Source organism: Cetorhinus maximus, chromosome 15 (genome assembly GCF_964194155.1).
Source record: "Cetorhinus maximus chromosome 15, sCetMax3.hap1.1, whole genome shotgun sequence".
NCBI lineage: Eukaryota > Metazoa > Chordata > Chondrichthyes > Lamniformes > Cetorhinidae > Cetorhinus > Cetorhinus maximus.
Window position 1 is genome coordinate 59,671,679 of NC_135893.1, and position 24,388 is coordinate 59,696,066.

At 41.5% G+C, this 24,388-nt stretch overlaps 1 protein-coding gene across 5 annotated transcripts in view; it reads left to right on the plus strand.

Moving 5' to 3' along the window:
• The window catches only part of arhgap17a (Rho GTPase activating protein 17a), a 215,293-nt gene extending 212,376 nt beyond the window's left edge, over positions 1-2,917 (plus strand). For 3 of the 5 annotated variants that reach the window (XM_078558485.1, XM_078558483.1, XM_078558487.1), the window contains one exon: positions 1,909-2,917. In XM_078558485.1, the coding sequence (XP_078414611.1) occupies positions 1,909-1,915 (7 nt within the window). In that variant the 3' untranslated portion in view covers positions 1,916-2,917. Of the gene's footprint in view, positions 1-1,195; positions 1,244-1,908 lie in introns of all 5 variants that reach the window. The other 2 variants (XM_078558484.1, XM_078558486.1) reach the window with 1 other exon arrangement.
• The last annotated feature ends 21,471 nt before the right edge of the window (positions 2,918-24,388 follow it).

Below are 24,388 nucleotides of genomic sequence, written 5' to 3' on the forward strand. Positions count from 1 at the left end.
ATTGATGCCGTCCATTCGTATGATGAGGTGCTATTTGTGCTAAGCAGGAAAAGCAGTTACTTTCAATATACCAGGATGTATATTGATCATGTCACTTGATCATGTGAGTCTAATTTTGAATTCTTCATTCAGAGGATATTTGTTGAGTTTAAACAAAATTAGTTAAACCAAACTCTTGATATCAGAAGGCTTAAGTATAAGTTTTTAAAAAAGAGCAGAACAGGAATTCTTTCTGCTGTCAGATGTTAAAATCCTTCCAGCATTCCAGAGTGTCAACACCTCCTCAATGTGCAACAGCCAGATCATTGTAAGAATCCAAAAACAGCAACTTTCTCTCTCTTTAAAAAAAAAACATCCACTTCATCCAAACTCTGAAGACTTACATTTGTAGTCTGCCTTGTTGAATGTGGTGATTCTTTTATATGACCTCTACTTTTTTCACAAAGTCCCTTTCCATGCAAGATCCCTAATGCTTCCCACATTTTGGAAGGGATGGTTCCTCACGATTCAAGTACAATTGTCTTAAAATTTAAATTAAGTTTTTGAATGCAAATCATCAGGATCGCCCTGATATCATGGGGGTTCAAGACTCAGAAAAGATCCACTCCATGGAAAACGCAGCCAATGGTAAACAGCTAGCCATAACTTTCTGCCCAAGTTTTTTGTCTAATTAAGGTGATAAAATGCAGAGCAACAAGAGTCAAGAGGTAGTGTTACAACAGGTACTGTGTGATCCCCACACCAGAATTGAAAAATTAGTATGTGAATAATCCATTAACTCTATCCTTCTGTATGCTGAGTGGGTTAAATTGCTTTGAGTCTGAGTGTTTTACTTTAAAGAGAATAGGTCAAATTTGCCTCCAGTTGAATCACATGCCACCTTGTTGTGGATCTGTGCTGATAGTTGTGGCCTGTAGGTTGCTGTGCCCTTCCAGGTCTTCATTGACAATCACATCAGAGAAACTTTATCTGAGAACAAGTTGATCTTTGCTGATAGTTGGTGAACCGATATTTGTTAGATTTTATCAGACCTAGCAACCCTATGGCTGGCACAAAGTTGTTAGATACTGCATACATATAGCATGCGTATTATGCATTAGTGTGCATCTAACCACTGTGTGGGCTTTCCGCCAATATAAAAAGGCCTTTCAGCAATATGGCTTCTAATTGTAAACTATTCTATTAAAAAATGCAGATGTCTGACCAGAAAAGTACTGTTTGAGCAGAATGGGGAGAGTTAATGGTAAGATCTAGGCAAGTGATTGGCCAATTAATCCCGCTAATTCAATGTTAACTTAATGCATGCTTTCCAGTCTTGTTACTAACCATTCATCACACTGCTTGCCTGCACTTGTACTAATAATGCATGGGTAAAGAGGATTCTTGGACATCAGAAAAAAGCCTACATACACACTGAATTCTTCACACTGTTAAAAGCATCCAGTTGGGCTGTTCAGTGGTTAATGTACAAATGACAGCAATTTGGTTGTTTTATTTTCTGTATAATATAATTGACCAACTTTTATAGCATACCTTATAGGTCCTATTGGTGCCATGAGCTATACAGTAGGAGGGTGCTGAATTACCACCAGTTAAGTACAGGAAATACTACAGTGCAAATGATGATAGAGGGTCCATGATGTTTCATCCCCGTAAGCAGTATGTTATATACAGGCTGGATTTGTAGTAAAGTTCTAGGAATGTTCTCTTAGTTTATAAGAGGTTAGAGTTTCAACATTGTGCACTACTCACTGAATTAGCTCTTGATGTGTGTCTTTAAAGCCTTCACCCTTGCTGTGATGGTGGAGGTTTCAGAAGACTGGGTCATGGGGATATTATCCTGGAATGGTATCCTGACTGCATGCAGTATTTCATGGGATATCACTGATGTTTTGTGTTTGCTGCTAGATTTTGATTCTACTGTGCAAGAGCAGGACTTGAACCAGTCTAAGTCTCCTGTGGAGTTGATGCCTGCTGCAGGCAACATGGAACTTAGAAAACATGAGCAGCAAGACATTGACGATGACTCGGAGAGCACTGCTTTGTGAAGGGTCCCAACACTCCGGCATTTGCACCGCTAAGCTATCTTCTTAGGAGCTTGATTCTGCTGCTGTCCTAAGGATACGCCATCTGCAAAAAAAACTCAAGAAAGAAAAGAATCCCTCTTGGTTATTTTCTGCTAGATGTGTTTATGTTGCATGGACTATGATTAAAGGTTTCATCAGTGTCACTATGACGATCTAATCAATACCACTATCATGGATTCATCAATGCCACTATTATGGTCTCTAGACTGATCCTATGTTTTGTGGTTCAGACAGGAGATCCATCTGAAAGACGTTCACTTATTGCAGGAAACTGTGATTACCTGAAAAGCAATTCCTCTCTGGGATTTTGACTGTGGGTTAACAGCCAATGATTTGGTTACAGTTAGGTTAACAGTGCCTTGTTCAATTGTCACCAAGTTTCTGGATGGAAATTCACTGTGGTTTTACATTTTTCCCCTTTTTTTAAATGTTGTACTTTGAGCAGTATCCAGATTTTGTACAAGGTAATTATTTCTGTGTTGAGTTCAACACATACAAGAAAATGGTACTGGGCTGAGACAGTCTGCTCAATCTGTACATTTGTATTTATCCTTAATGCGGTTTGCTTGTAAGATTAATGCTAAACCGATTGTACTTGGTTGGTATTCACTTTGCTATGTTCTTCTATTTAGCGTAAAGTGCACTTCTTGCCTTAGGTCTTGTTTTGCATACAAGGCAATTTTATAACTTTAAATCTGAACAAATAACCTTAATACTGTTTTCATAAGTCTAAAAATCTTATGAATTATAAACAAAATACATTCTGAAAAATGTCATGTACTAAAAATAAAATAAAATAAACAACTCGGCTGGTTGCTTGTGGACATGGACCCAGTGTTCATGGCACTTTTTAAAAAATTGACAAACCCAGGTGAAGGACCAAGGCTCATAGTTGCAGACACCACCAACATTGAAAGAACAGAAGAGGATCCAACATAAATCAGGAAGTAGTGATTAGGTCATACCTAATTTGGGCTTGAAAAACCTGAACATTATTGAAGGTAAGGAGTTCCATAGTTCAACATATTGAGGATGCAGTGAGAAGGAAGAGTATGTAGGGTCATATGTTTTCCTGATTAAGAGGAACAAGATAGAAGAGTTCTTCGTGCATTGACTGCAGTAGTATCAATAGAATAGAGATGAGAAAAGTAATTTGATGCAATCAGGCTTTAGACTAACAGTACTGCAAGAAATTGTCTACTGAAGCTCTCAACATCTTTGCTGAAGGCATTGGTAAGTGATGGGTTTACAAATTGGGGCCCCTTGTGCAGGCTCCACCTAGTGCTGTTAGCAGCACCCAATTGCATGTTTCAGGCAAAGTGCTGGATGATTATTGTCATCCTGCTTTTGGGTGGCAACGAAGCATCTTGCTAATTGCACCAGGTGGTATCACTAATTGCAGCCTAAAAATAAAAGCAAAATGAGTCTCATTCTGTCTCATGGAAAATCTCTTTAGTTTATCAAATGAATAGCTGAACCCTTGAAACTAGGAAGACTTGAGGCATTAAAAGGCACAAACGTAAGATAAGCACAGAAGTACAGGAGAGTTTAGAAAAAAATGTTTTTACATAGGGAGTGGCTCGAATATGGTATTTACTATGTCAGTCATTTTGGGTTCTGCCACAGTCACTCAGCTCTAGACCTCATTATAGCCTTGATCAATACAAGCATTCATGGCTGAATTCCAGAGGTAAAGTGTGAGAGACTGCCCTTGACATTAAGGTAGCATTTGACAGAGTGTGGCATCAAGGAGGCCTAGCAAAAATCAAGTAAATGGGAATCAGGGAATCCACTCCACTGATTGGAATTATACCTGGCACAAAGGAATGTGATTGTGGTTATTGGAGCCCAGTCATTTCACCTACAAGACATCGCTGCACAAGTTCCTCAGGGAAACATCCTAGGCCCAACCAAGTACCATCTACGGCTGCTTCATCAATAACCTTCTTTCCAACATAATGTCAGACATGGAGATGTTTGCTGCTGATTGCACAGAATTCAGTACCATCTGCAATACCACCGATACTGAAGCGATTAGTGCCCACATGCAGTAAGACTTGGACAATATTCAGGCTTGGGCTGATGAGCAGCAAGCTAGGCAATGACCATCTCCAACAAGAGAGAATCTAATCATCTCCCCTTGACATTAAACCTCATTACCATCACTGAATTCCCCCACCATCAACATCCTGAGGGTTACCATTGACCAGAAACTTAACTGCATCAGCCATATAAATGCTGCTGTTACATGAACAGGTCAGAGGCTGGGAGTTCTGTGGCAGGTAACTCAGCTCCTGACTCCCCAAAGCCTGTTAACCATCAGCAAGGCACAAGTTAGGAATGTCATAGAATTGTCTCTGCTTGCCTGAAGGAGTGCAGCTCCAGCAACACTCAAGACATTTGACACTATCCAGGACAAAGCAACCTGCTCGATTAGCACACCATTCACTACCTGAAATCTTCACTCCCTACACCATGGATACACAGTGCCTGCAGTTTGTACCATCCACAAAATGCACTGCAATAACTGGCCAAGGGTCCTTTGACAGCACCTTCCAAACCCACAATTTCTACCAGCAGACGCATGGGAACACCACCACCTGCAAGTTCCCCTCCAATTCACACTCAATCCTGACTTGGAACTATATTGCATTTCCTTCGTTAATGCTGGTCAAAATCCTGGAATTCTCTCCCTAACAGCGTTGGGGGTGTACCTATAAACATCAGTGGTTCAAGAAGGCAGCTCACCACCACCATCTCAAGGACAATTAGAGATGGGCAATAAATCCTAGTTTTGCCACTGATGCCCCATCCTAAGAACAAATTAAAAAATTGAAACGGTTGCTTGAAAAACAAAATACATGGTATGACAAATGGAGAGTGGAATTAGATTAAGTGGTTCAAGTGGTGGAAAGACATCACCACAGGCTGACCCCTGATTCTGTGATTCCAAGGGCCCAGGTTCTGTCCTAAGACTGTCCTGATGTGGCTGCTTTCAACAGGGCAATTTTAAGGGAGCTCCAATTGCCACAAAGTCCTTGATGAGGGAGGTGAACAGCTGGCCTTGACACTTTTGATTGCTATTCAGTGACTCTTACTAGAAAGGAGAGTATCTAGCTCAGCTGTAATACCCTCATGGTAAAATATCCTGCCAACATTCACTGCCTAGATCATGAAAAATGGCCACATAGTGAAGAACATCTGATGCCAAGAACTGGTACCTAGAGAATGGTAGAGAAATTTACACAATAAAAACTTGTTCTTGAGGTGATTTACTTGAATATCTGTTAGGATTAGGTGAGGAGGGGTGCAGGACTGCCCCTTTTTCCCACTCCACAGTTGATCGTCACAGGGTTTGTTTTTAATTTATAAGGATGAATGTGCCAATGCAGTGTGTGTACTTAACTGTTTTATGTGCTGATTGCAAAGAACTCAGTCAGACAGGCTTTCTTGATTTTAAATGAGTAAGAGGTTGGTTTTTATTGTGCTAAAAGCCCACTCACGTAAAGATATTAAAACATTAAAAATGGTAAACACATTATCATAACACACACACACACACAAACATGCAAAAATACAATTACAGAGCATGTTAACTTTTGGCCAAATTAAGATTCAACAAAAAGCAAAAATATAAAGGGTTCACTGAATGTGGGTTATTCACTGTTGTTCATGGCTAATGCGGTTCTTTAGGTGTAGTCCTTGGTTTTCTCCTAGAAACACTGCTGTGGAAGTTGAAGTTTTCCCTGGGATTTCTTTGTCTGCTGCCCACAGTCCAATATAAGCAAACACAGAGATCAGTTTTTGGTTGCAAAAGAGAGAGAGGCAAGCTGCCTTTTTGCTGCTCTCAGATGTTCCTTCTCAAACTACTCCAAAGCAAGCAGGGTTTTGTCACATAAGACATTTCAAAATGGTGATCCCAATCACGTGACCTCTCTCTCCATAACAATTGAGTATTCCACAGAAGGCATTTGATTAGCTCATGCCTGGGCAGGCCTTGGCTATTGTGCTATGCTTTGATGATTCATTTTTAAATGTCCGAGCCATCACTTCTGAATGACTCATTCTTACATCTAATAAACCAAGAAGAACATCATCACCTCCAAGCTGGCCACTGTCTCTGTAAACTCTGTCTTCAGCCTGATGGAAATGGAATGTAACTATTAATGTGATGCAAATGGAAGAAGTCATTTTAAGTTTCAGTCCATCTTTGAAGTAATACTTGATATCAGCATTTGTGAAATTCCAGAGGACGGTTGCCTGTACATGTTTTAGTTATAATTCATGTTGGAAATTTTGACAAAATTGAACAACTTGCAGTTGCAGACATGTCAGGTGACCTCTGGCAGCCATCTTATGTCAGTGTCTTTGTTTTAATAGTTGAAACTGCCTTTTTTAAAAAACTTCCTTAGGTGAGTTCAGCAGATGAAATTGAGATTTAATATTTGACATCAACACACCTCCATAACAATGTACCAGAGATAATGGACACCTGGACACAAAGAAGGAGGTAGCTGGCCTTGCTATGCCCAGGCTGACAGACCCTCAGCTCAGTCAGACAGAGATTTGGGGAAGAAGACCCACTACAGGTGCAGCTATGCCAATCAGAAAATAAGGACTGTTTTCGGGTTAACCAGCAAGCAGAGTGCTGGTGAGAGCAGATCCCCATTCAAAGAACAAAGCTTGTGGAGAGTAAAAGACCAAGGAGTCGCTAGAGGATACTTTGCTACTGGAAGTCCATTCGAGTATGCCCAAACAATTGAATGAAGAGGACTTTATTTAAAAGGATGCCAGAAGATTCAGGCAGGGAGAAAAGATCCTGTTAAAGCCGAGAGGAGCTTGAGACAAGACTACATTTCTACTGACAGTGCGGTGTAATGTATAAAGGTGGCGTGGGGTTTTTGATTGTGTTCGGAAGGTAAATGTAAATGCCTTTTCTCTAGTTTATTAGTTGCCGATTAAGTAATGTTTAGTTGACGTTGATTTTAGTTTGTTTATTAAGATAAAAGTCTTAAGTGAAACCTTGTGAGATTCTTTGCATTGATCACTGGGAAATTCATATCTTTTTAAAAGTTATCAGTCTTTACTTGAATCATAACATGAAGATAGATGGGGAAATTAAGCAACTTAAGTAACTTGAAAATTAAGAGTACTCATCTTTCAAATTATTTTCATAACTGGCAGAGTTTTATTTGAAATGGAATCTGACCACTGCACACAATGTGCTCCTCTGACTGCTCCTCATACATTCTAAAATCCATTGTACCAGATGGTAGAGGGTTGAACCCTTTTACCAACTATGCACTGTATGGGAACTGATGGGACATGCAAAAGTCATGCAGTGCCCCATGGGCAAACTGTATGCAAGTGCTGATATTGAGACACGCAAACCATTTCCTCCTACCTAGTTTATACTCAATATATGTTGTGATGTGCACACAACTCATACAGCACTGGTGTGTGTTGTAAATGTAAAGGAAAATGGAGAAATGGGATTAGAGTCAGTTACAGGGGAGATGGTGGTGTAGTGGTAATGCCACTGGATTAGTGACCCAGAGACCCAGGCCGATCTTCTGGGGGTACAGGTTCAAATCCCACCAAGGCAGCTGATAAAATTTAAATTCAATATAAAGCTAGTCTCAGTAATGGTGACCATGACAACTATTATCAATTGTAAAATCCCATGTGGTTCACTAATGTCCTCTAGGGAAGGAAATCTGCCACTCTTACCTGATCTGGCCTACTTGTGACTTCAGACTCACAGCAATGTGATTAACTCTTAACTGCCCTCTGAAAAAGCCTAGCAAGGGCAGTTAGGGATGGGGTATAAATAGTGTCTTTCCCAGCAATGCCCACACCCCATGAAAGAAGCAAGGAAAAAAAGCTCTGGCTTAGGCACCAAATGGCTGCCTTTTGTACAGAAATTTCTATGACTATAAAATCCTACTTATAGAAGAAGTCAAAGATTATATAGTATAAGGTGAAAATTAAGTTTATTTTCACCTGGTGTACTCTACATGTAACAAATGGCACAGTTTCAAAGAGAAGGGGTACTTCAGTGACTCCTCCCTTTTATGATTCCCTACACAGCTCAAAAGATGAATGTGTAAATGCTTAAGGTCAAATTCTTTTATTAGTTAACCAACAGTTAAACATAATAATACAAATAGTAGTAATTCACTTTGAGCATTTATATGTGATTGTAGTGAGAATATCAGGAGGTTGTTTGCTTGATCTCAGACATAAAGAACCAAGAGGAATCTGTTAACCCCCAAGAAACAGATGAAGAGAAGATGGCCAAACCAGTTCTGCAAATTGAAAAAGAAAGAATTAACAAAGCTCAAACAGTCAATTAAATATGTTCCAGCATAATGATGGCAGCTTTAATGCATCATGGGCCAAGCAGAGTGGCTGGTACCTGATAACTGGACAGCGAGCTAGTCAGTTATGCAATCCACCAGTTGATGGCAGTACAGTGCCATGATCTCAGTATTTCAAGAGAAAAATTTCATGAACTTTTTGGATAGAAATTCTTTATTTTCAACAGCTGAGTATTGCATTTTCAGTTCATTATTTCAAACTTTTTTTGTTGTATTATCCAGTAGTCCACTGGAAAACAAGATGGTGCATGATTCGCAGGTGAACGATACATTCATCACATGGGTTTCTGTGCTCTTTCTGTTATTGATTAGTGATGAATTATCCCTGACTGATGGCGCTACATGAAGCAACAAATGTGCCTTTAAGAATTACACATGCTGTGAATTGTGTATCTGGAGACTTCTGGGTAAAGCATTGTCAAACACACCAGTAAATGAGAGGAGGAGGATTTCTGTTGCCTACTTAACATACTGGTCAAGGCTCACAGAGATTTGTCTACTATTTGCTGCTACTTTATAGACATGGCCCTCTGAGTAAAGAAGTTATTAAACATAACAGGGGAGTTGATAGTTTTTTCATAAAACCACAAGAGGCATGATGGGCCAAATGGCCTCCTGCTATTCTGTATCATTCAATGATCTGTATGATTAAAAATCTTTCATGTAGCGTTTTCTCCATGTCACACCTTTCAAAGCGTGGTCTCCGAGGCATCTTACCATAAAACGATTAGATGCCAGAGCATCACATCTCAAAATGTCACTTCTCCAAAAATTGGAGATTTACGGAAACGAGCTCTTATCTGCTGTGTTAGATAACAAATATCTAGCCAACTGATTCAAACTTTTCATGTGTTTACATTTAATCAGTAGGAATGATAAGTAAAATCAGCCACAGTGAATGTCTCCTCTGTCCTTGTGCAGATATTGGAGGTGAAGTGTACATCCAGATGAAATACAAGGTTTGACCATGTACTCCCACTGCTTCCATTTTATAAGCACTGTATGAAGCACTATGTTGAAAAATTAATACAAGCAATTTGTGACAACCTACAATCTTAAATAATGCCATAACTTCTCCCATACATTCACCATAGGAAATGGCCCTTGCCATTCCCTCCCCCTCTTGTACAGGAGGTAAACAGACCATCATGTTTTCATTTTGCATCTGCAAAGGATCAGTTGCGGGGGGGGGGGGGCAGATGGGCACGGTGGGGATGGGGGGGGGGGGGGCAGATGGGCACGGGGTGATGGTGGGTGACGAATAGCAAAGGGGGTATTGGAACTACAAGGCAGAATATAAGGGAGTGAGGAAAATTTGATTGTGATAAAAGTTAGGGGAACATGGTGCAAGTGGATTGTTGCAGCAGGTAAGACAGATTTCCCAGCCAGTCTACACTGGATGTATACAAGGCTTGTTCAGTTAGTGTGTGAGCCTCATTAAGGGTTTGAAAAAAATAGAAACAAGGGTAAGGCTTCCCTTTTCATTTCTAGTGTTGATTGTTGAAGTGCAAATACCATCCCAAATTTCTCCTTGGTACATTTGATCATTTCTATGGCATTTCTCTTTAAACTGTGGATTGGGCTGATTGTGAGATGCTGTTTGGCAGTTGGGTGCACTTTTGCAGCTAATTTTTATATTGTGTTTTATTTTTTTCTTTCCACCTCTGATTGAAGGGAATTCTACTCAAATCAAACTGCTTGTATTAGTAGGATGGGCATTTCGCTGGAAATTCCTTCTGCTCTAAGGAAGCTTGAAGATGCAGAGGAGTTGCAGGACATTGATTGGAGGGAGGCCTATCTTCATATGAGACGGGTTGCACAAATCTGCTGCTCATCACGTGTTTGTTCACAGACCTTGTCAGAGCTACCTGAGCATGTCAGAGACGGAGGCCATTCTGCCCAATGAGCTCTTTCAAGGAGCAATCCAGTTATTCCCACTCGCCCTCTTTTCCACATATCCCTGCAATTATTTCTTCTAGCATATATCCAATTTCCTATTGAATATTACTACTGAACCTGTATCTATTATCCTATCAGGCAGTGCATTCCAAACCCTAACTACTCACAGCATTTTTTTTTTCCTCATGTCACCTCCCATTCTTTTGCCAATCACCTTAACTCTGCGCCAAGTGGTTATCAGCCCTTCAGCCTTTGGAAATAGAGTAAATCAAGAGAAACTATCCAAACTCTTCATGATTTTAAACACTTCTTTCAAATCTCCTCTTTGTCATCTCTGCCCTAAGGAGAACAACTCCAGTTTCTCCAATTTAGCACAGTAACTAATCCCTCATCTCAGCAACCATTCTAATAAATCTCTATCCTCTGCAAAGCCTTCACATGGTTCCTGAAGTGTGGCACTCAAGAATTGGACACAATACTCTAATCACAGCCAAACTTGCACTTCATATAACTTCCTGATTTTTGTATTTGTGGGCTGATAAAGGGGTGGAGGGGTGATATAAGGGGTCAAAGAGGGAGGCCCAACATATACATCACAACTGGATATTACCAATGGTGGTTGGTCTGACAGGAGGGAGTCACATTGAAACTTAATCATGTTGAACAAGCAATTAATTGTGATTTTACCAGTTTTTTTTCCATTTTATGAGGGCGCGCAGGAATAACAGAGCTTCACACCCTCGCCTGTTATAGCGAGATGTAGGGTCAGCAGAAGGTCAGTGTTGGCTGCACTCGGCAGCCATTGTGAAAGATAACTTGGCTTGATAGAGAGGGTAAAACTGAGTGGACACCAGCTGTAGCAATCAGGAATAAAGAGAAACTTGCCTAGCATATCGGGGACATTCTGCTTGAGTGTCCTTTCTGAATTGGCACTTGTATGTATAAAGCCAGGTTGTTGGGAGGCTCGGAGAACAGGGTGTAGCTATTTGTCATGGACCTCATTCATTCAGACTTTCAGACCTCTAGTGAGGAGGAGCACCACAGAGGGAAAGAGCTGGAGCCACTGGCAGTGGGGCAGCAGCACCCAGAAGGGCAACAAGATCAGGAGTATGCCCATTCCACCAGACACTCTATGATAAGTTGATCAGTCACTAGGATGGGATGGGATAGGATGCAATGTGCTTGCTGAGGGAAATAAGGCTAGAAATTGTGGGGATACAAGCCATAATCTTCTCCTAATCCTCCTTAGATCCAGGGATAGCACCAGAGGATTGGAGAACCACATATGCTACATTCTTGTTCATAAAAGGGTGTAAAGAAAATCCCAGCAACTTCAAGCCTGTCAGTATAACCTTGTGGTGGGAAAGTTTTTGAAGCAATAACCCAAGACAAAACAGTCATTTGAACAAGTGTAGATAAATTAAGAATGGCCAACGTGGATTTGTGAAAGGCAAATCGGGTTTAAGTAACTTGATTGAGTTTTTGATGAGGTGACAGAAAGGGTTGGTGAAGATAGATATGGACTTCCAAAATGCTTTTGATAAAGTGTCTCATAACAGGCTTGCCAGCAAAATTGAAGCCCATGGAATAAAAGGGACAGTGGCAGCATGGATACAAAATTGACTAAGTGATAGGAAACAAAAGAGTAGTGGTAAACAATTGATTTTCTGATTGGTGGTATGGACTAAGAACACTGTTTTTCCTGACACATATTAATAATTTGGACTTGGGTGTATGGGGGATAATTTCCAAATTTGTAGATGACACAAAACTTGGAAGTATAGTCCACCTTGAGAAACAGATGTTTGGCCATCTGTTGATAGAATTCACAGATGGCCTCATTATGAATGTTTGGCTGAACTCCAAACCCCACTAATGGATTAGCTCACCATAGGGTCTGTTTTCACAAGCTGAAATGGAGTGTTTGCTTTGATGGATTGACATATTTGAGGTTATAATAAGTTATTCTTTCTTTGAACTGTTTCTTTCAATACCTGTATGTTTAGTTGGACACAATTAAGAGGTGTGAAGTGAGGTAAAACTTCTGTCATTGATCCCAGAATGGCTCTTTTGATTGACACTTTTATAGGGTTGTAAGAGCAGAAATTTTTTCAAAGCAGATTTTTGAATGGGTGTTTTTTTAAATGCATTTCAAGACTTGCTTAAGTTACTATATGGCTCATTGGTTTTATAGTACAAACTGAGTGAGTGGGCATGGAGGATGCAGGGAGCCATGAAAGGCAAATGGGCGTATGGAGGTACTATGAGGGGCTTTTAAGAAGTATGGGAGCATGAAGAGCATAGAGGAGGCATAGGTAAGGCCTTTCAAACATATCTTTCAAAAGGCTCCCCAATTGCAACTATGGTTCACGACTGCTCAGAGGGCCGTGAACCAGGTGTCCTTGAGAAGCTGGCCCGACTTCTCCATGAAAATTACAGCGTTGTATGAGATACTTACTCCCACACTGGAACAGGTCAGGTTGGGAGTGCGGGGTGCAGACTCACTATCTTTACCCTTATCCAGTTATGGGGGCAGGAATCCCAGAATTGGGTCCTGCCACCATTTTTAAAGGCATCCGGAGTCGACCTGACTCCAAGAAAATCTGGCCCAAAATATTTCCTCAACATCTCTGCCATTTCCTCATTCCCCATGAAAATTTCTGCCTCTAAGGGACCAATGAATACTTAGCTACTCTCTTTTTTATGTACTTATAAAAACTCTTAAAATCAGTTTTTATATTCCTGGCTGGTTTACTCTCATTTTATTTCTTTTCCCTTTTTATTAACTTTTAGTGGCCCTTTGCTGGTTTCTAAAACACTTCCAATCCTCAGGCTTCTACTATTCTCTCCTGTAATAGTGATTCTATTATTTTTTCCTCCCAATGATGTTAAGCTAACTGGTCTATAATTCCTTGGACATGTTCTATCACCCTTCTTAACTATAGGTATTACATTAACCATCTGCCGGTCTTCTGGTACTATGTCTTTTTCTAACTAATTATTAAAATTGTGTAGTAATACCTCAGCTATCTCTTCCCTGGATTCTTTTAATATGTGTGAATACAATCCATCCGGACCTGAGGTTCTAACCTCTTTGAATTTGATTGGTTTATTTAATACATCACTTTTTTATTTTAAATGCACTTATTACTTATCTTATCATCCAATATCATGTACACCTGTTCGATATCCCCAGTAAATATCAAACCAAAATAATTATTCAATGTTTCTGCTATCTATCATTACCTGTGGTATTATACTGTCTATCCCTTAATGGCCCCATTCCCAACCGACTCTGTTGAATACCATTCTAAATGTCTCCCATTGTTGTTCTACATCATTGTTTGCTAATATTGTTGCCCATTTTATTTTCCAGTTGTCCTATTCTCAGCCCCTCAAAATCAGCTTTTCTCCATTCTACTGATTTTTGTCATACTTATGTCCTTCTCTATTATCATCTTGAAGCATATTATATTATGGTCACTAATGCTTAGATGTTCCCATACTTTTACTTACCTTATCTACTCTGCTTCATAATCCATTACTCGATCCAATACTGAATCTTCCCTTGTTGGGCTTTTATACATATTGGTTAGAAAGAAGTCCTATACACATTGTAGGAACCACATTTCATTATCTCCTTTATCTACCTCTTCTGTCCAATTAACATCAGGGTAGTTGAAATTTTTCTGTAGGTTCTGACAGGTCTCTTTCTCTCTGCACCATCATTGTTTGTCTTTCTATTTTATTGATTGATGATTCCCTGGTCTGAAAAATTATCTCTTTTCCCTCCCATGTTCCAAATGCTCTGCCCTACAATCATCTTCTTCCCTTCATCATCACCTGATTGAAATGAAAGCTTTTTGTAGTGTTTCTTCCTCAATTTTCCTTAAAAGCTCAAAATGGTTAAATTCCTTACCTCCTGATCTTTTTAGTACTGTTAATATCCTGCACCATGGATCTTGCTCTTTAGTGAAGTTTCCCTCTATTAAAAGAAATGTGCCCAGCTCCACATTAGGAACCTCAGTTCAAACTCTACCTGAATCTAGGATGACATATGTTGATTTTTCATAATATTCAAGGAATTGCTGAGGAGTCATGAGCTCTGAACTGCCACACAGAAACTTGATGGTATTCTCTTTGATGATCAGATGTCGGATTTCTTCAGACACAGTGTGATATGATCCAGTGATGTTTTTCTGTATGAGAGAAACGGGCTGTCACCATCACCTGAATGTTGTTTTTTTTTAATATACATGGTCTCCAATTTTGGTGGAAACTGGGATGTGAGTGCATGTTGATAAAATGAAGATGGTCACTTGCACTTACCCCTCTGATCCCACTGCCTTCCTGTCGTATCCCACCTGCTCCTTTGAGTGTTCCTTTGGGCCTCACAAGGAAGCCTTGGGCCTTTCTAGCTGGGGTTTCCCATCTCCCTCCAATTACATCCAGAGCCCCCTCACCACTTACCTTGGTCCTCAACTGCAGCCTCCTGCTGCTGAATTTCCACCACGTAGCAGATCTGGCTGGGTTCAGGCTAGTTGGTGACAAAAATTCATGCTAATAATGTCTGGTTGTTAAGATTTTCCTCCTGTCGTCCAGAGTTTTCCACCCATTTCAGAGCTCCCACGCATTGTAACCTCCTGTGCCACACACCCCCACCATTAAAATGGTGCCTTTGTTTTTATTTATGAGATGACAGTCTATGTTACAGTTGCATGTTGACCTACATAGTAACTCACTGCAGTTGGATAAAATTCACTCCTGGGGAGGTGCTTTAGGGTGTTTCAATGTGAAAGGCATGACATAAAAATCATATTAACAATTCTTAATAAGTTCTTAAAGGTATTTTCACACAGCAACAAAATAATGTTTTCAGCAGGAAAAGACCACCCCTCCACCTTGTTTATCGTTTCAGCCCTGACCCTTTAAGTAATGCAACTGCAGAGCCCATCTTGCAGCTTCATGATTATTTTGTCTTGAGTAAACAACACAGACACCGTCTGAACATTCGTTGCCCAAATTTGGGAACCTGCTGTCATATCAGCTGGTTGGCTGTTACGATGTTATATCAATTTCCTTACCATGATTCTGAAATTAATAGCCTTTTTCTGAATAGGAATTTGCCAAGTCATTTTTTTAAAAAATAGCTTGCACCAGCATTTTGTTTAACAGCTGACAATGCTCATATATTCTACAATTTCAACATGCTCTTACTAAAAAAAGACACCTACATTTCTCATTTTCTTTAACCCTTGAGCACAAAATTGCCTCGTGTGGCACTGCTTGTAGCGTTGCTACAGAGGCCTTACATCTATCTGTGTATCCCACGCTGTGAGCCCACAGATTCTGCGAGGACAAGGGCACCTTGTGTGCATCGGAGGGATTTGATTTGTACCATTATAACATCGTAACAGCCAACCAGCTGATATGACACCAGGTTCCCAAATTTGGGCAACGAATGTTCAGACGGTGTCTGTGTTGTTTACTCAAGACAAAATAATCATGAAGCTGCAAGATGGACCCTGCAGTTGCATTATTTAAAGGGATCAGGCGCCATGTTCAGGCAACTGATGCATTGCAATGTCTGCATCTCGGACTCTAGCTTAACAACTTTAAGACACAGCTACTCTAGTTGCAGACACTGCAGATGTGGTTGCCTAGGATTGTACTGCTCTCCACAAGCTCATACATGGTGCACATGCCGCACACCTACTGCATTACCATCTCTATTTAACCTTGTTTATATATTTAATTGGTTAAAGTTTTATTCAATTGGTTTATTTTAAACTGTTTAATTTAACTAAAAGAAGCATCTACTTCCTCTCTGCACTGAATTCCAACTCTCACCAAATTCTCAACTTCCTACTCTGTTTACGATGCATTCAGTTCACTTGGCAAACTATTTACTTTCTGTGCCGTAGGGGATACTTTCTCATGTGTGTTCACAGTATTGTGCGATTCTTAATCTCTGGGATCAGGGTTTAAATCCAGGCTAGACAAATGATGCAGGAATGGTTATATTGAACGTACTTTACAAACACTGGAAAATTCTTGTTTATGAAAGACTTTCCTCCCTCCTTCAGCCCCACCCCCACTCGCACTCATTTTGAGTCCCAAAGGATGGATTCCACTTTAATTAACAAGGCAGGTGATTGTGAGCCTGATATGTGGTGGGGTGATTGGAACAAAGCAGTGCTCTGTATATAACCAAAACAATCTCCTGCAATATTTCTTTACCAATGCATCAGTGTGGAAAATGCCAATGCCTGGTGTCCAGTGATTTCTGCTCCTTTTGCATTGAGCAATGGAAGATTTAAGTGTGGGATTTCAGTGAAGCTGGCAACAACTTCATTCTAATAGAGTTCCCTGTTACAGTACATGGATACAAGATTGGAATCAATTCAGTGCCTGCATGCCAGATTAAAACTCTGACCTTTGGATTTTGCTGGATGTAATTTCCAAGTCTCAACAGGAGAGTGAGGCATTCTGGGACTAATTTCTCCACCGGCTCCATCTCTGAAGTGCCCATCATCAGTGTGACTGGCAAATTTACAGGGCGCTGCAGCCAGTGTCGGTACAGTCGGTCTGGGATATTGTGTGACAATACAAGGATCCTAATGTCTGACTGAATCAGCCTAAAAGTAAAAGAGGCAAAAACAAATAGTGTTAAATGAGAAATGATGATTCCATATTACTTTATGGACTCAAAGGCGTTTACAGCACAGAAGGAGGCCATTCGGCCCATTGTGTCCGCGCCAGTCAACAAAGATCTGACTACACTAATCCCGTTTTCCAGCATTTGGCCCATAGCCCTGGAGGCTATGGCAACACAACTGAATATCTAAATACTTCTTAAATGTTACGAGAGTTTCTGACTCAACCACCCTTTCAGGCAGTGAGTTCCAGATTCCCACCACCTCTGGGTGAAAATATTCATCCTCAACTCCCCTCTTAGCCTTCTACTTCTTACCTTAAATATATGCTCCCTGGTTATTGGCCGCTCTACTAATGGAAAAGGTGCCTTCCTATCCACCCTATCTATGCCCCTCATAATCTTATACACCTCTATCAGGTCCCCTCTCAACCTTCGCTGCTCCAAGGAAAACAACCCCAGTCTATCCAATCTTCCCTAATAGCTCAGACACTCCAGCTCAAGCAGCATTCTGGTAAATCTCCTCTGCACCCTCTCCAGTGCAACCACATCCTCCCTATAATGTAGTGACGAGAACTGCACACGGTACTCCAGTTGTGGCCTAACCAGCATTTTATACAGCTCCAGCATAGCCTCCCTCCTCTTATATTCTATGCCTTGGCTAATAAAGGCAAGTATCCCAAGTATAGCTGGGAATTGGGAGACAATTCTTGCCTGCGATTTATTGTAAGTGATGCCAGGCCTGCAGCTTTGACCAGCTCCTCAATTAATACTTGCTATAAGGGAGGTCAGGACAGCTAAAGTTCTTAAACAATGGGACCACGTGCAATTGAGGGCATCAGATGAAGACAGGTTGATGTTGGCTGGGATACCCACGCATGGTTAAATGTCCAGCTTATGAATATACATATGAACATACGAAATAGGAGCAGAAGTAGGCCATTTGGCCCATTAAACCTGATCCACCGTTCAATAAGTTCATGGCTGATCTGTTTGCGTTTCAAATCCTACGTACCCATCTACCCTCAATAACCTTTGATTCCCTTGCCTAACAAGAATCTGTCTACCTCTGCCTTAAAATTATTTAATGACCCTGCTTCCACCACCTTCTGGGGCAGAGTTCCAAAGTTACACTGCCCTCAGGGAGAGAAAAATTCTCCTCATCTTTGTCTTGTGTGACCCCTAATTTTAACATAATGATCCCTAGTTCTGGACTCACCCACAAGAGGAAATATCCTTTCCACATCCCCCTTGTTAATACCGTTCAGGATCTTATATACTTCAGTCAAGTTACCCCTCACTCGTCTAAACTCCAGTGGAAACAAGCCCAGTCTGTCGAACCTTTCCTCATAAGACAACTCACTCATTCCAGGTATCAATCTAGTAAACCTCCTCTGAACTGCCTCCAATGCATTTACATGCTTCTTTAAATAAGACGAAGATTGAACACAGTATTCAAGGTGCCGTCTCACCAATGCCCTGTATAACTGAAGCATAACATCCTTACTTTTATGTTCAACTCTTCTCATAATAAAGATAACATTCCATTGGCCTTCTTAATTATTTGCTGTACCTGCATACTAACTTTTTGTGACTCATACACTAGAACACCTAGATCCCGCTGCACCTCAGAATTCTGCAGACATTCTCCATTTAAGTAACACTCTGCTTTTTTATTCTTCCTGCCAAAGCAAACAACTTCACATTTTCGCATATTATACTCCACCTGCCAGATTTTGTCCCACTCACTCAGCCTAGCTATAACTGTCTGCAACCGCCTTAAATCCTCTTCACAACATATCTTCCTACCTATCTTTGTGTCAACTGCAAAATTAGCTACCATGCCTTCACTCCCCTCTTCAAAGTTATTGATATAAATTGTAAAAAGTTAATGCCCCAGCACAGACCCCTGTGGGACTCCATTCATCACTTCCTGCCAATCAGAAAAAGACCCATTTATGCATACTTTCTGTTTTCTGCCAGCCAGCCAATCTTTTATCCATACTAATATGTTACCCCCTACACCATGAGCTTTTATTTTCTGCAATAACCTTTGATGTGCCACCTTAGCAAATGCCTTCTGGAAATCAAAATAAGGTATGTTTACAGGTTCCCCTTTATCCACAGCGCATGTTGCTCCTTCAAAGAACTCCAATAAATTGGTTAAATATGATTTCCCTTTCACAAAACAATGCTGATTTTCCCGATTACCTTGAGTTTCTCTAAGTGCCCAACTATAACCTCCTTAATGATCGACACTAACAGCCTCCCTATGACAGACATCAAACTAACTGGCCTATAGTTTCCTGTTTTTTTGCCTCTCTCTTCTTGAATAGAGGGGTTATATTTGCTACTTTCCGGTCTGATGGAACCTTTCCAGAATCTAGCGAATTTTGGAAAATTAACACCAACGCATCTACTACCTCATTAGCCACCTCTTATAAGACCCTAGGATGAAGTCCATCAAGACCTGAAGATTTGTCAGCCTGCAGTTCCATCAGTTTGCTCAGTACCGCTTCCTTAGTGATTGTAATTTCACTAAGTTCCTCCCTCCCCTCCACCTCTTGATTTAGAGCTGTTACTGGAATGTTTTTTGTATCTTCTATAGTGAAGACACAAGCAAAATATTTGTTCATTTCATCTGTCATTTCCTTATTATCTACTATTAACTCCCCATTGTTCACTCTCTAGAGGACCAACACTCACTTTACTTACTCTCTCCCTTTTTAAATATCTGTAAAAACTCTCACTCTGTTTTTTCTAGCTAGCTTCCTCTCACACTCTAATTTATTTCTCCTGATTAACCTTTTAATCATTCTTTGCTGTTCCCTATATTCTGACCAATCATCTGACCTGCCACTCTTCTTTGCACAGTTATATGCTTTTTCCTTAAGTTTGATGCTTTCCTTAACTTATTTACAATAGGAATATACTTATTCTGAGTATTCTGAAATATCCTCTTAAATGTCTACCATTGCTTCTCTATTAATCTAATCTAAGTAGTTTATATGGATTTCAGCAAAGCCTTTGACAAGGTCCCACATGGGAGACTTATAAAGAAGGCAAAGGCACATGGGATACAGGGTAATTTGATAAGGTGGATTCAAAATTGGCTTAGTTGTAGGAGACAGAGGGTGATGACAGAAGGGTGCTTTAGTGACTGGAAGCCAGTGTCCAGTGGCGTACCACAGGGATCTGTGCTCGGTCCCCTATTATTTGTCATTTATATAAACGACATAGATGACTATGTGGGGGTAGGATTAGTAAGTTTGCAGATGACACAAAGATTGGCCGGGTGGTTAACAGTGAGGTTGAGTGTCTTGGGCTACAGGAAGATATAGACGGGATGGTCAAATGGGCAGATAAGTGGCAGATGGAATTTAACCCTGATAAGTGTGAGGTGATACACTTTAGAAGGAGTAATTTGACAAGGAAGTATTCAATGAACAGCATGGCACTTGGAAGTTCTGAGAAACAAAGGGACCTTGGCGTGTATGTCCATAGATCTCTGAAGGTGGAGGGGCATGTTAGTGGGGTGGTGAAAAAGGCATATGAGACACTTGCCTTTATCAATGGAGGCATAGATTACAAAAGTAGGGAGATCATGTTGGAGTTGTATAGAACCTTGGTGAGGCCACAGCTGGAGTACTGTATGCAATTCTGGTTGTCATATTATAGGAAGGATGTGATTGCACTGGAGGGGGTGCAGAGGAGATTCACCAGGATGTTGCCTGGGATGAAACATTTAAATTATGAAGAGTGGTTGGATAGACTTGGGTTGTTTTTGTTGGAGCAGAGAAGACTGAGGGGCGACCGGATCGAGGTGTACAAGATAATGAGGGGCATGGACAGGGTGGATAGGGAGCAGCTGTTCCCCTTAGTTGAAGGGTCAGTCACGAGGGGACACAAGTTCAAGGTGAGGGGCAGGAATTTGATAAGGTGGATTCAAAATTGGCTTAGTTGAGGAAAAACTTTTTTACCCAAAGGGTGGTGATGGTCTGGAATGCACTGCCTGGGAGGGTGATGGAGGTGGGTTGCCTCACATCCTTTAAAAAGTACCTGGATGAGCACTTGGCATGTCATAACATTCAAGGCTATGGGCCAAGAGCTGGTAAATGGGATTAGGTAGGTAGGTCAGGTGTTTCTCACGGGTCGGTGCAGACTCAATGGGCCGAAGGGCCTCTTCTGCACTGTGAGATTCTGTGATTCTGATTCTGTAATCTATCCCCTAGCCTAGTATCCTAGTTCACCTTCAAGTAGCTCAGCTTTCATGCCCATATAATTGCCCTTATCTAAGTTTAAAAAACTAGTATTGGACCCATTCTTCTTCCTTTCAAAACAAAAACAGAATTACCTGGAAAAACCCAGCAGGTCTGGCAGCATCAGTGGAGAAGAAAAGAGTCAACATTTCGAGTCCACATGACCCTTCAACAGAACTGAGTATAGTTAGGAGAGGGGTGAAATATAAGCTGGTTTAAGGTGGGGGACGGGGGGAGAGAAGTTGAGGGTGGGATGGTTGTAGAGACAAGCAAGCAGTGATAGGAGCAGATAATCAAAAGATGTCACAGACAAAAGGATCAAAGAGGTGTTGAAGGTGGTGATATTATCTAAGAAAAGTGCTAATTAAGAATGGTTGGCAGGACACTCAAGGTACAGCTCTAGTGGGGGTGGGGTGGAAAGACTGACAAGGTATTAGTTGTACATTTAAAAATAATGGAAATAGGTGGGAAAAGAAAAATCTATATAAATTATTGAAAAAAACAAAAGGGAGGGGGAAGAAACGGGGTGGGGATGTGGGGACGGAGTTTAAGATTTAAAGTTGTTGAATTCAATATTCAGCCCGGAAGGCTGTAAAGTGCCTAGTCAGAAGATGAGGTGCAGTTCCTCCAGTTTGCGTTGGGCTTCACTGGAACAATGCAGCAAGCCAAGGACAGACATGTGGGCAAGTGAGCAGGGTGGAATGTTAAAATGGCAAGCGACAGGGAGGTTTGGGTCTTTCTTGCGGACAGACCGCAGGTGTTCTGCAAAGCGGTCGCCCAGTTTGCGTTTGGTCACTCCAATGTAGAGGAGACCGTATTGGGAGCAACGAATGCAGTAGACTAAGTTAGGGGAAATACAAGTGAAATGCTGCTTCACTTGAAAGGAGTGTTTGGGCCCTTGGACGGTGAGGAGAGAGGAAGTGAAGGGGCAGGTGTTGCATCTTCTGCGTGGGCATGGGGAGGTGCCATAGGTGGGGGTTGAGGAGTAGGGGGTGATGGAGGAGTGGACCAGGGTGTCCCGGAGGGAACGATCCCTACGGAATGCCACCAGGGGGGGTGAAGGGAAGATGTGTTTGACGGTGGCATCGTGCTGGAGTTGGCGGAAATGGCGGAGGATGATCCTTTGAATGCGGAAGCTGGTGGGGTGATAAGTGAGTACAAGGGGGACCCTATCATGTTTCTGGGAGGGAGGAGAAGGCGTGAGGGCGGATGCACGGGAGATGGGCCGGACACGGTTGAGGGCCCTGTCAACGACCGTGGGTGGAAAACCTCGGTTAAGGAAGAAGGAAGACATGTCAGAGGAACTGTTTTTGAAGGTAGCGTCATCAGAACAGATGCGACGGAGGCGAAAGAACTGAGAGAATGGGATGGAGTCCTTACAGGAAGCGGGGTGTGAGGAGCTGTAGTCGAGGTAGCTGTGGGAGTCGGTAGGCTTGTAATGGATATTGGTGGACAGTCTATCATCAGAAATTGAGACAGAGAGGTCAAGGAAGGGAAGAGAAGTGTCAGAGATGGACCATGTGAAAATGATGGAGGGGTGGAGATGGGAAGCAAAATTAATAAATTTTTCCAGGTCCCGACGAGAGCATGAAGCAGCACCGAAGTAATCATCGATGTACCGGAGAAAGAATTGTGGGAGGGGGCCGGAGTAGGACTGGAACAAGGAATGTTCCACATACCCTATAAAGAGACAGGCATAGCTGGGGCCCATGGGGTATGTGGAACGTTCCTTGTTCCAATCCTACTCCGGCCCCCTCCCACAACTCTTTCTCCGGTACATCGATGATTACTTCGGTGCTGCTTCATGCTCTCGTCGGGACCTGGAAAAATTTATTAATTTTGCTTCCCATCTCCACCCCTCCATCATTTTCACATGGTCCATCTCTGACACTTCTTTTCCCTTCCTTGACCTCTGTCTCAATTTCTGATGATAGACTGTCCACCAATATCCATTACAAGCCTACCGACTCCCACAGCTACCTCGACTACAGCTCCTCACACCCAGCTTCCTGTAAGGACTCCATCCCATTCTCTCAGATCCTTCACCTCCGTCGCATCTGTTCTGATGACGCTATCTTCAAAAACAGTTCCTCTGACATGTCTTCCTTCTTCCTTAACCGAGATTTTCCACCCACGGTAGTTGACAGGGCCCTCAACCGTGTCCGGCCCAACTCCCGCGCATCCGCCCTCACGCCTTCTCCTCCCTCCCAGAAACATGATAGGGTCCCCCTTGTCCTCACTTATCACCCCACCAGCTTCCGCTTTCAAAGGATCATCCTCCGCCATTTCCGCCAACTCCACTAGAGCTGTACCTTGAGTGTCCTGCTATCCATTCTTAATTAGCACTTTTCTTAGATAATATCACCACCTTCAACACCTCTTTGATCCTTTTGTCTGTGACATCTTTTGATTATCTGCTCCTATCACTGCTCGCTTGTCTCTACAACCACCCCACCCTCAACTTCTCTCCCCCCGCCCCCCACCTTAAACCAGCTTATATTTCACCCCTCTCCTAACTATACTCAGTTCTGTTGAAGGGTCATGTGGACTCGAAACGTTGACTCTTTTCTTCTCCACCGCAGTAGTTTTTTGTTTTTATCTCTTCTTCCTTTCAAACTGGATGTAAAATTTAATCATATTGTGTTCATTGTACAGGCCCTCACATAAAATATGAGCAAAGTGCCAGTAGTCCACAGGTGCCTGTTCCCACCACCCTTTTCTCCTCAATGTATTAGACGGGTGACAAAGTCTGAAAGGGTAAATAGTGAAAATATTATTTCTACTGGTAGTGATCAAGGGGCCATACTTTTAGGATCAGTACTAAAAGCAGAAAAGGGGAAATTACAAAGAATGTTACAGCATTGTGATATTCTATGATATAACCCACAAACCTTTAGACATTCAGTTAAAATGCAATTAGATAAAAATTTGAAGAACATTATGGGATGTGAGAAAGGAGCAGGGAAGTGAAATTAAAATAGAAACTGTAGTTTGGCCCCTGTTGGAGTATTGTGTCCAATTCTGGACATTAGACTTTAGGAAGCACATGAAGACTTTGGAGAGGATAGAGAAGAGATTGAAAAGAATGATTCCAGGATTGAGGAATTA